Genomic DNA, 13,640 nt, shown 5'->3' with positions numbered 1-13,640 from the left:
AATATAGTTTTTGCAATGCTTTATTTGGAACAAATGAAGGTAATCTACGTTAATAATCACCCAAAAATAATAAAAAAACAAAAGAAAAATATTTCCCTGTTAAACATATTTACGGGGGGAAAAACATATTGATTAATGTAATGAAGTTCACTACAAATATAAAATTTCTAATGTTCCAGTGACAAATTAGCGATTTAACTAATTCAGGTCTGAAGAAACTCATATGAACTCTTCCCTAAGTAGACAGTTCAATAAAGTTGAAATTCATTATTGCCAATGAGCATAAAACAAACTGCAGTATTCTGTAGACATTACAACTTTGCATATTGTTTCATTGCTACTTATCAAAGATACTGTACATTTTGCTGAATTTGACTTGAGGTTTATTTTATATATAAAGAACAAGAAACCTTCTTCCCAACTTTGGTGTGTGATATCTAGCTGATAAATTGAACTATGATTCACTAGAAGATATGCCGTAATGAATTATTTTAATCTTTCAAGTGTCCCTATGCTTATTTTTGCTGCAACTAACTGATATGGTTGCTCCTCTGTAAATTCACTTGAACAGGAAGTTATTCAATTCAATTAACAGGAGAAACTGCGAGATTACCTTTGAATATTTCATACTCATAACAAAATTGATAACAGGTTTCTTTACAGGCAGTTCTGTTTAAGGAGAACAGAACCTACCAGCAAATACAATACTGCGACTTTTGTTGTGCTTAAAGAAGAAAAGAAAAGGATGATTCGCATTAAATTCATCTTTGTGTTGTAGGATCCGATATCCGGGAACATCTCGAGACTCAGCTCCTTCTTCAGTTACTTCCAGAGAGACTTTGTGAATGATCCTGGAAAGAACAATGCCTTTCGACTCCGACATCCCAGAGAAATCCGATGCATTCTCATCAAACATGTGAGTCATCCCAAGGCTTTCTAAAATGGGTTTGAAATCATATTCACTTTCCACTTTGAATTTGGGGAGGAACACGTTAACTCTGCTGTTCGCCATCACACTAGGATTCGTCCACTGTACCAGCTTGTCCAGGGTGATCTCCTTCTCAAGCTAAAGAGATAAGAAAAATAATGGGTGGATAGAGTATCAGCTCTAATTGGATACTGTTATTGTGCGGCATGGTAATGTAATAGTATTGTATTGTATGTGTGGTATTGTTTTGTGCTGTATTGTATTGTGCTGTATTATTGCCCATCAGTCATACATAGTGGAATTTATTGAGCAGCTGACAAACCACTGATCATAGATGAAGGAGTTTAACTTTAAGTCAAAGTTAATTTATTATTATTATTTTTATTATTATTATTATTTTTATTATTATTATTATTATTATTATTATTATTATTATTATTATTATTATTATTATTATTATTATTAATTTTATTTGTATACCGCCCTTCTTCCGAAGGACTCAGGGTGGTGAACAGGGCAATACATGTTAAAAAACAAGAATACAAATATTAAAAGAAATTAAACAAAATGCCCAACAACAGCAATAAGTTAAAATACATCAAAAAACAGTAAAACCCAAATTTAGATTCATCAATGCATGAATCTGTTCTTTAATCTACTGTGGCACTGTGTTTTGTCTGAGACTGCTGCAAGTTACATTAATGCAATTGTAGTATCATTGCTGGAATGTTGTGATTTGAGTTAATGAACCGTTCCTTCATCCAGTCCAGGTTGGGTACTTCATCACTAGAAGTTTTAAGAAGAGACTGGACAGCCACTCGTCTGAAATGGTATAGGGTCTCCTGCTTGAGCAGGGGGTTGGACTAGAACAACCTTTTGGACACCAGGGACTGGTTCCATGGAGAGAGGTTTTTCGGCAGACCAGAGGGTGTGTGGTTTTGTGTGCTGCCTGCATCCAATGAATGGGGCTTTGCTTGTTTGTGCGGACCAGTTGTTGGCATGTCGCAGCCCGATTCTGGTCCACGGACTGGGGGTTGGGGACCCCTGGACTAGAAGACCTCCAAGGTCCCTTCCAGCTGTATTCTCATTCTATTCAGTCCAGCTTCTTTTTATTAATATAGGGTCCAAATGATAAGGCCCTGCTACATTCAGTGAACTAAACAAATGGCTGCAAGACACGTTAGGAAATAAATCTATTTTTCATTCGTTTCTAATCAGACTGTTTTGAAACATTCAAGGATGAGAGTGAGTGATGTGCAGCTCCCCAAAGAATACTTTGAAATTTAACCAAATATTTATTTTTACCTGTTCCAATCCAGTTGTATCATCTTCTAGATCTTTAGGTAGTAAGATAAGCATGCTTATATGTTTATTGTGACATGGGAGTTCCAGAATCTTGGTTTTTAAATCGTTTATGTAGCCCAAGCACAATGTAGCTTCCAAGTTCATCATCTGCACAGATTTGGTTTCAGTCTAATAAGGAAAAAGCAGAAATTGAAAATTCACTTAAATACCAGTTATGGTCAAAATTCCTGATTATGTATTTATCTTTATATATTGAAAATACAAATTGAGAATAGAACTCAAATGTTAAATTCTTACACAGCTGAATACAAATGTGTACACTGTAAAATGAAAGTTAATATTTTGAAGAAATTCAGTCCTTCAACTGAATTATTAAATATAAATAGAATTTTTAAGAAAAGTATTCTGGGTGATTAACAACATTGTATTTGCTTCTTTATAATCATGCACATGAGAATATTAATCTCACCATCTTATTTTTTTTGAAATTCAGTGCCACATTTGTTAAACTAGAACTGGTATATGAATCTAGATTCATAGCAAGAATAGATAATAAGAATTCTAGGATGTATCACCATGTATTTTAACCCATTTGAAATCCTGACTTGGATTAAGGATTGAATTTGCTATATATAACAGAGGTGAAAAAAAGAGAGATGATGAGGAACTACTAATCAAAATTGTGAAAAGGAGTAACTAAGCTTTGTAAAAAGAAAATGTAACCTACAGTATTTGACATTGGCCCCCAATGTTTTTGCTCTCCATAATGTTCTAAAATCCTATTGTATTTTTACCATCTTAGAGCCCATCACTTTTAACTGCAAAAAAGGAATGTTCTGATATCTTCTAAACATTTCATTTGGGTTTTTTGAGGGATAGATCATAAATAAACCATTGTGAGACATTGGTTTGGGCCATTAGCTATAAAATCAGTCATTAGAGCTGATTTTGGATTATGTGAATTGAAGTAAAGGCTAGTTTAAAACTCAGCAAGAAATTGAAGGCTTTTCTGTAGCGTTTCATTTTTGTCTTAAAAAGTTTCAGGTTGCTTCTTCCTATACCTTGCTTATTCTGAACGGGCATTCCTTGGTTTGTGCCTCAGGAAACTTCTTCATCCAGTTTGTTATAAAATAGGCTGCATTTAACAGGATTATCTTGGTCTCATCATTGATACTCTCCTCAGTTAAAATGTTCTCCATTTTACCTGCAGATATAAGGGCAAGAATACTTCATTAGAGGTGCAATCACAGATACGGGGCAAGAACAGCCAAAGTTTCTAGGAAAAGGCAATTCAAGGTTCTGTCTCTCCAGAAGAATTTAGATTCTAGAAGAAGCATTTAGCTATTTAGCAATAGTACTATGGAGTCTCTCACTTTCTGCTTTAAGAAAAAGATTTGATCCTTAAGGATGTCTTGCCCATCTGATGTTGTTCAATTGTACTTGACTGGCAGTTCCCCCATCCAGCCTGTATAGGGAAGATAGGAAATTTAGCCTAGTAAAACTAAGGATACCAGTCTATGAAAAATTAACCTATTTAGCACTGATTAAACAAACAATCCACCCAACATTTTCGTACAATCTGCTCTTCTGTCTACACATAATAGAATACCAGAGAGTCCCAATCTCAAACAGCTTCTGTCATTAAAGGTAGATAATACTGGTTAAAAAGAACCAATGGTCTCATTAGGACATGATTAGGCATAGCTTTAAATCTATGTAAGAAGCAAACTGAATCTCTGTTAGGTAATTGACCCAGTAATGCCAACAGCTGAACAGTGTAAACCTCAATTTGCTCTCTGTGCAAATCTAAAATTATGCCTTGTAGGCATGAGAGCTAATTTCTGTGTGGCCAGAGGAAAACACTTGATGTCATTTCTAGCCATTACGAAACCAATGACAGATGGAAACTGGGTCTTCTCCCCAAAAGGAGGAACTGAGTAGCCCTTAATAGAATAAGCAAAAAGAAGGAGAAGACAAAAAGCTTTTCATGTTGATTCCATAAAAGTTCTGGCACTCATCAGAAGTCTTTCATTATGGCTTTCTAACTTTTCTCCAAAAAAGAATGGATCAGACATTCTTAATTTCTAGTTAAATTGTTTTAATAAGTGGTTTTAATCCTACCTATCCATTAATGTCACCTAGCTTAAGGAGTTTTATATTTTCACATGCAAGTTGGTCACCCCCAAAGAGCTAATGAAGCTGCTGCAAAGCTACTGTATTTAAAGGTAAAGGTAAAGTTTCCCCCTCACATGCATGCTAGTCGTTTCCGACTCTAGGGGCCGGTGCTCATCTCTGTTTCAAAGCCGAAGAGCCAGCGCTTGTCCGAGGACGTCTCCGTGGTCATGGTGGCTGGCATGACTAGACGCCAAAGGCGCACAGAATGCTGTTACCTTCCCACCGTAGTGGTCCCTAGTTTTCTACTTGCATTTTTACGTGCTTTCGAACTGCTAGGTTGGCAGAAGCTGGGACGAGTAACAGCAACTCACTCTGCTACACGGCACTTGGGATTCGACCCGCCAAACTGCCGACCTTCTGATCGACAAGCTCAGTGTCCTAACCCACTGAGCCACCGCAGAGGACAGTTCTGACATAACTATCTGTGGCATATTGTACAAACCACTATATAAATTGCAAATTCTTCTCTGACCATTGCCTGGTCACTAGTAGTTGTGGTGCCCTTGTACAAGTTCCCAAATATAAATAATAAAAATAGTAAAAAGTTAGCTATATGAAAACCTTTGTCTGCAGAAGCAGCAGGAATCTGTATTAACAAGCAATCATGACAGAACTAGCCACACACAGCTGAAACTTTCTTTCTGGGTTTAAATGATCTATGTAGCATAAGGTATTGCTCTTTCAAATGCAAGCCCATGTTTACAGGGAATCAGCAGAATACCCAACTAGTAGTATGGTGTGCCCTGGACAAGCATTATAGATACAGATGCCTCTGTACAGCCGAAGCCCAAATCCCCAAGACAGAATCAATGATGGGAGGGAAGCCTAAAGTGACCAGTAGGAGTTGGGCAGATCACAACTCTTGATTCCATCAGCAACCAAATGGTCAATGAAGCATTACAAAATTATATCTCTGGGAAAAAATGCTTCAGGAAAAGAGGAAAAAGACAACTTTAAAATTAAAGCAGGTGACAATGACTTTAGAAATGGGCTGAGAATGAGATGAAGGCAATGCCATAGCCAGAAAAAAAATGTTACTAGGGATTTTCAACCCTTGGTTAGGGAGAAGTGAGGAAGAATCTATTTTTTGCACTAAATGCATACACTATTTTTCCATACCTTTGAAAAAACAATGACATTTTTTCTATTTGTCTACTATATGCAAAAATAATAGTTTAATAGGATATAATGAATGATCTCTGGAGGGCCCGGGATAGGGGATATTCCTCTGTCCTAGTCCTATTAGACCTCTCGGCGGCTTTCGATACCATCGACCATGGTATCCTGCTGCGTCATCTCAGGGGATTGGGAGTGGGAGGCACGGTTCTTCGGTGGTTCTCCTCCTATCTCCTGGGACGCTCGCAGTCGGTGTTGGCAGGGGGGCAGAGATCGACCCCTAGGTCTCTCGTTTGTGGAGTTCCTCAGGGGTCGGTTCTCTCGCCTCTCCTGTTCAACATCTATATGAAACCGCTGGGTGAGATCATTCGTGGTTTTGGAGTTGGGTATCATCAATATGCTGATGATACCCAACTTTTCATTTCGACCCCAAACCACCCCAGTGATGCCCTCGCTGTGATGTCCCGTTGCCTGGAGGCGGTTCGGGTCTGGATGGGGAGGAACAGACTTCAACTCAACCCTGACAAGACTGAGTGGCTGTACATTCCGGCATCCCGGGACATTCAAAATGTTCCATCGCTTTCTGTGGGGGGTGAGTTTTTACCCCCCGTGGATAGGGCTCGCAACTTGGGAGTCCTCCTAGATTCACGGCTTACCTTAGAAGACCACATAGTAGCCGTGACTAGGGGGGCTTTCGCTCAGGTTCGCCTGGTGCGTCAGTTGCGGCCCTATCTGGACCGGGATGCCCTGTGTACGGTCACTCATGCGCTCGTGACCTCTCGTCTTGACTATTGCAATGCTCTCTACATGGGGCTTCCCTTGAAGACCACTCGGAGGCTCCAACTGGTACAGAATGCGGCCGCGAGAGTTGTCTTGGGAGTTTCCCGGTACTCCCATGTTACACCTTTGCTCCGCGAGCTGCATTGGCTACCAGTTGTCTTCCGGGTGAGGTTCAAGGTCTTGGTGATGGTTTTTAAGTCCTTACATGGCATGGGTCCGGAATACCTTGGGGACCACCTGCTGCCGGCGTCGACTCCCCTCCGCCCTGTGCGTTCCCACAGAGAGGGCCTCCTCAGGGTGCCTCCGGTCAGAGCATGCCGGCTGGTGGCCCCCAGGGGGAGGGCCTTCTCTGTGGGCGCCCCGGCTTTGTGGAATCAACTGCCGGTTGAGCTCCGGATGGCACCGGATCTCCGCTCCTTCCGGAGCGGGTTAAAGACCCATTTATTTGAACAAGCTGGCCTGGCCTGATGGGGAGTTAATTTAGGGTTTTAATATTTGTATATTTTTACCGTTTTACTTGGGCAATAATTTAATTTTTTCTTAACTTTTGTACTTTTGTATTTTTATTATATGCCCTGTTCACCGCCCTGAGTCCTTCGGGAGAAGGGCAGTATAAAAATTTAATAAAATAAATAAATAAATAAATAAATAATAGTGTGATATGTAGTGCCAAAAAAATCTTGGCTTAATTACACTGAAAGGCTTTCATATTGCTGACACAGTAGGCCATTTATTGAATGCCAATGAAAGGTAATCTTTAAAAAAGCCTAACCTTACCAGGGAAAAGGGACTTCCATTTTAAAACTGAAATATATTCAAACTTATTAGTATTGGTGTAGTGGTACTCTATTATTAGCACAGAAGCCATAAATAAGCAAACATGTAGTAGGATGAACTCTATATCTGAAGGGATAATTCCTGATTCAAGGACATCACAATTCATGACTTAAAAGAGATCTCTTGATAAAGAATGCACTTGCCATCAGTAAGGTCAGAAACAGATTTGTTGATCTGCAGCCTGGTGTCTTCTGGTTTCTCTTTAAAATCTACAACTTCAAATTCTGATGGGAAGGGCCTTTTGACAGAACTGATGAATTCCTGAAAGGGAGACGGCTCCAGGTTAAGACCTAGTTTCCCCGTCGGTAACATGAAAATGAAGACCAAGGACAAAACTATGACGCACATTTTAAACTTGAATAACAACAGGGTGGGGACTTTGACTGGGATTCTACATACAGAGAGACACAGGAGGACTGGAAACCATCAGGCACACTAGGCAGTTTTGGGGGGCAACTGGCAATCTCTAAGCCAAACCTGCACAATCCATAACATGTGATTATTTATGTTTTTGTATTTCCATGAACCAAAGCCAAATATGTCAAGAGGCCCAAATATTGATGACTCTTGCTCTCGTGCACTTCGCAAGAAATGTCCCATTTACAAATCTCCATCAACTGCTTTCATAATGAATTAAATTAAATCTGATTTAAATAGTTTTGCCTAGAACACATAGGTTATACCGTAATAAACTTCAATGGGTTCAAATTTTTCCCTGATCAAGAAATATTAAGGCAGCAAAGTAAGCAAACTGGAAAGTGTTTTTTTTTAATCCAGTGTACAATACTATCATACACAACATGGGGCAGGTCCTATTTTAAAGCTGAATAAAAATTATAAATCAATTTAATTCCAAATTAAACATTGAACATTAATATATAGGTAGTCCTCAACTTGCAGCCATTCATTCAATTACCATTTGAAATTAAAATGGTATTGAAAAATGTGACTTATAACTGATCCTCACACTTAGGACCATTGCAGTTTCCCTGTAGTCCTGTGATCAAAATTCAGTCACTTGGCAACTGGCATGTATTTATGACAGATGCAACAGCATCCCAGGATCACATGGTCATCCTTTGTTACCTTTCCGGCAGGTTTTCAGCTAGCAAAGTCAATGGGGAAAGCCAGATTTACTCAACAACTGCCTTATTCACTTAACAACTGCAGTGGAAAAAAAATGGTAGTAAAATCAGGCGACACTCATTTAAGAACTGCCTTGCTTAGCAACTGAAATTCTCATCCCAATTGTGGTCATAAGTCAAGAACTACCTGTATGTTCTCCACATTAGTAAAAGTGGCCTTGCATCAATAGTGTTTGGACTTAAGATGAACTGCTTCAAAATTCAATAACACCAGCGCATTAAAATCAAATGAATATCTATTGTGGCATATGCTTCAAATGTGCAAAACTCAACTTGAAAAATTCCTCAGTTAGCGTATAAAAATGAAGATAAAAGGAAAAAATACATAAGTTAACCAGAAGTTTAAAAACTACAGGTCTGTTTCAAACTCATATTCCTCAAGGGAATTTTCTTTGGGGACTGCTGGCAGCAGAAAAAGGAGAAAATCAGCTTTCATACTCACATCCCCCTGGATTCTCTCTACAGTTCTTTAGCGTAAGATCAAGCTGCCAAAAAAGAAAAACAAACCCCAACCCCAAATTTCTGTTTTTATTCTACTGCCTGAAGCTTCTAATAACATCTTCTGTCAACAGAAAAGCGCTACTTGCCACAACCCAGTTTATGACAACTGAATTCCAGTAATTCTCATTTAAAACTACAAGCTATAATTAAGATCCTGCAGAGCAACAGTGTCCATCCTTGGCAACTTTAAGACTTGTAGATTTCAACTCCCAGAATCCTGGCTGGGGAATTCTGGGAACTGAAGTCCACCAAGTGCTAAAGTTGCCAAAGTTGGACACACACACACACACACACACACACACACAGAGAGAGAGAGAGAGAGACTGTAGCGATTCTAATTTGGGCTGCAATTTCATGCATCGCTTTTGCCGCCAAGCAAGAACAATTTCCATGGTTGGAACTCTCAGAATGTTATCAGCCCCTTGGGAAAATGGTTTACTATACTTCTAGTTTTCAATAAAAACATCCAATAGTGAAAAATGTGTTCGCTTAACGACCAGGGTGTTCATTTAACAACTTCAGATTCACTTAACGAACATGGTGATTCACTTCACTACTGGGGGGGAAGGGAAAGGCGTAAAATTGGATCGGTCGCGTGATGACCCACTTTGATCATCACAACTGACCACAGTAATGGGCCATTTCCATTACAGTCATAAATTGAGAATACCTATAGATTAAAAAAAATAATAAATTTAGTAAAGCAACCCATGAACATAATGTAATTAATTATGGAATTTAGATGGTAACTGTCAACCAATAATTACTATTACTTCTTCCCAACTTACCACAGCAGGGTTAAGGGATTTTTCTACATAAAGCCGCGCTTAATCATTTTTAATGAATAAAATGAGCTAAGTTTGGAAGCATCTGAGGTAATTGTCTGGAATCCAAATGGAATATCTTTGACATCTTCTAGATGGAGCCCCTGTTAATAAACAAATACCAGTTTAAATATGGATTTCAGTAAAGATTTCTGCCATAGTGCTTTCAACCCAATTAAACAAAACATAAGAGTTCTTTAGGGACGCGGTGGCTCAGTGGGTTAGGATACTGAGCTTGTCGATCAGAAGGTCGGCAGTTTGGCGGGTCGAATCCCGAGTGCCGCGTAACAGAGTGAGCGCCTGTTACTTGTCCCAGTTTCTGCCAACCTAGCAGTTTGAAAGCACGTAAAAATGCAAGTATAAAAATAGGGACCACTACTGTGGGAAGGTAACAGCGTTCTGTGCGCCTTTGGCATCTAGTCATGCCGGCCACATGACCACAGAGACGTCCTCAGACAAGCGCTGGCTCTTCGGCTTTGAAACGGAGATGAGCACCGGCCCCTAGAGTCGGAAACGACTAGCACGCATGTGCAGGGGAACCTTTACCTTTACCTAAGAGTTCTTTCCTATCTGATATTTTGTCCAGCTTCTTATTTTTTACTGTGGCCAAGAATAGGTCACTGAGAAGCATGCAAGTAGGACATGAAGAGTGACACCTTCACCAGCAACTAGTACTCACAAATGGCCCCTAATAACCTTTTCCTCCCTGTATGGGCTTCACCTCTTTTAACTTAAGTTATAGTTGTGGCCAAGAATACAGCAAAAAATTTAATTACTTTGAATTAATTCAGCTCCATCAATGTATAGGCAGTTCGGTTTGCCTTGATAGTTTTACTTCACCTTTGCTGCCATAGAGCCTTGGTGGAGCAGTGGGCTAATGCCTCCTTAAGTAACACCAGCTGCCTGCAATTAGTGCAGGTTCGAGTCCCACCAGGCTCAAGGTTGACTCAGCCTTCCATCCTTCCGAGGTAGGTAAAATGAGGACCCAGATTGTTGGGGACAATAAGCTGACTTTGTAATAATGCTGCTGGGGGGGGGCAAAAGCCCTAATAAGCAGGCATATACATAGAATGAAGGCTATTGCTAAGCACATTGATTTGTGCTTAGAGTGTAAGCCGCCCTGAGTCTTCAGAGAAGGGCGGGATATAAATGGGATTAATATAAAAAATATATATGCAGAGATTAGCAATGCCATAGCTAATGCCTGTTAAATACAATAGGTTTCAGCTGTGGGAATTCTTTATATAAAATCAGGATGGCAATTTTTGACAGCTTTAATTAATAGTTAAACAATTAATTATTAATTGTTTGAACAATTAATCAGTGGAATGACTTGCCTCCAGAACCTGTAGGTGCTCCAGCACTGGAGAGTTTTAAGAAGAAATTGGACAACAGTTTGTCTGAAATGGTATAGGGTTTCCTGCTTGAGAAGGGAGTTGGACTAGAAGACTTTCAAGGTCCCTTCTAACTCTGTTATTAAGTTATTCTATAATAGATTAATTCAACAACATTTAATGCAAGGGTCCTAAGTGAAAGTGTGAGGAACTACATTTTCTTGAACCAAGAAAATGCATATGAGAGCTACAATGTTATTTCCATATTCTGCTCTTCTAAAAAGTGTGACTACTTCTAAACATGGTATTTTACATGGCCCAAGTAGCTTTCCTTAATATTTTCTTATCAACTATGTGATATCAAGATATTGCTAATACAATTTAGTTCTAGATTTAGACAAAATAAGTAGTAGTAGTAGTAGTATCCACAACCACAAAATGTCAACCCACACATTATGTCCTTGTGCAAATGCAGCCCTACCAAGTGGCCACACTAAGCGGAGGAGAGAACAAGAAAAATTTATAAACAATAGGAAATATTTAAGGGACCTTTCAGGTTCTGTAAACCTCTTTTTTTAAGGCAAAATATGTGGCAATATGTTGTCTTTGTTTCATCTTAAGGTTTAACTCTGTTTCCTGCCTTATGTTTGAGCACCTTTGCTGCTAAACCAAGCCAAGATTTAATGGAAGAATACAACAATACCTGAATTTATAGAAGGGTCAATTATCATCTATGTAGCAAAGGAAAAATAGAAAAATATATACAATAATATTCCCAAACAATAAGTAAGAGTTATGTTTAAAGTAAACATCCTACCTGTTTAATCTGGGTCGCTGTGTCACCGTTAGCTGCTTTATACGCCAGGGCAAGAGAAGTTGATAAGGAAAGTGGAGTAAAAATAAAATTAGCTCTTTTGTCCATTTCACACAGTTTTTTGAAAAGATCAACTGAAAAAGCTGTATTTGCAGCTTGTATCGCATCCATGGTTAAGATTCTGAAATCAAAAGGGAAAAATAATTCATCAGCCAAACAATCTTGCATGTGAATAATTGCTACTTTCTTATATCCCACATGCCAAAAAACAGTGAATGGCACTGTAGCCTTGCAGTACAAGTTAACAAATGTTTAACCTGAAGTAACAATCATGACATTTAATACTATCTACATGCGGTATGTATAGAAAGGAGGGCACAATGTGGTCTAAAGTTGTCTTGAGTCAAAAAGCTTTGAAACAGTCCCTACAACCTCTTGAATTATCTCATCACAGCATTACAGCAGACGAAATCCACACAACTGACAAAATTTCTCTTCTTACAGTTCTGAAAGCTAAAGCAGATCTATCCAAGTTTCAGATTAGGGCTATCAGATATATGTTCATTGCTTTCCCTTACCTCAATGAAATTTAAAGCTTTCTTTCTAAGACATTTAAACATTTGGGAATATTTTGCCTTTTCACATTAGATCCACTAATTAGTGGTAAAAACCTCACTACAACAATCATAATACAATACCAGACATCCAACTGCTACCTATAAAACTGCAGCCATAAACACACATGCACACACGCACACAGACACACACAAATATACTTTTTAAAGAGAATTTACAATTGTTGAATTCATAAAATGTGAAAGGAATTGTTATTGGGAGTTGAAGTGTTTCTGTGGGTGGTATGAACATTGCTGAGGAATTTGACCTGGGAAGTGATTATTGAAGCAAGTTTTATAAATATAGCAGAGAGACTTACTTAGAGGGGGAAATGTCACAAAAGTAGGCAAAACCTTTCCCCTATCTTACTATATCCTACCAGGAGGAGATTCCGATAATCCTTAATTCAGTATTTATACACTACTACACCCTTTTGGTCAGTACAAGATGAAGAAGAATCAGGGTCATCCCCATTAAGTGCCACCTCAGAATTCTCTCTTAACTCATGTTTTATTCTCTTAAAAGACACAGAGTGTTTAAATTGTGTGCCTAAACAAGCAATTAACTAATGTTCTGCTTAATTTAGTATTTTATTTTATTTTGCTTTAGATGTAACAATTATTGTCTTGACTGAGGTGGCCAAATCCTCATGTGGGCTTATCCATATCAGTGTTAAAACAAAAATATTTGAAAACTTTCCCAAGTATAACTCATAGGTCACATGGATATTTATGATGACACTGGACTAGAACATTTCCCACTAGCAATTCACATGGTGCATGCTTTGTCTCATACAAAATACAAGAATCCTGTGCACCTGTGCACAATCCACTTACAGCTTAAAAAGAGTTCTCCAAAAAGTAAATCTTAACAATTTTCTGAACAGGCAAAGATGAGGCGTGTCAAAGGGCACCTGAACTCAGTAACAACTGCAGAAAACAAAATATGCTCACATATTCTTGTTCTAGGTCAGGGGTAAGCAACCTCGGCTCTTTTATGACTCATGGACTTCAACTCCCAGAATTCCTGAGTCAGCATAGCTGACTCAGGAATTCTGGGAGTTGAAGTCCTTGAGTCATAAAAGAGCCGAGGTTGCCTACCCCTGTTCTAGGTGAACACAGAAGCATTACCCTTCTCATGCGACTGAGATAGCATGAAAAGTAATATACTACATAGAAGGCGGCAATGGAAAATCAGCAGCAACTGAAGAAAGCAAAACAGGCCACTGTTTATATGCATAAAACTTGGCTTAGTGCAGATACATCT

The 13,640-nt window shown here is 38.8% G+C and overlaps 1 protein-coding gene across 1 annotated transcript; it reads right to left on the bottom strand.

Annotated features, from left to right (window-relative positions):
• Nucleotides 1-653: 653 nt before the first annotated feature.
• On the bottom strand, nucleotides 654-11,930 carry SERPINB5 (serpin family B member 5; the record flags this gene model as incomplete). Its single annotated transcript, XM_081322496.1, is given in 7 exon segments — nucleotides 654-1,066; nucleotides 2,234-2,401; nucleotides 3,295-3,437; nucleotides 7,285-7,402; nucleotides 9,576-9,611; nucleotides 9,614-9,715; nucleotides 11,763-11,930. Coding segments are annotated over 7 exon segments (1,128 nt in total). The 3' UTR covers nucleotides 654-673.
• Between the last annotated feature and the right edge of the window lie 1,710 nt (nucleotides 11,931-13,640).

Source organism: Vipera berus, assembly GCF_964194415.1.
Source record: "Vipera berus genome assembly, chromosome: 3".
Lineage (NCBI taxonomy): Eukaryota > Metazoa > Chordata > Lepidosauria > Squamata > Viperidae > Vipera > Vipera berus.
This window is presented reverse-complemented; position numbering and strand designations above follow the sequence as displayed.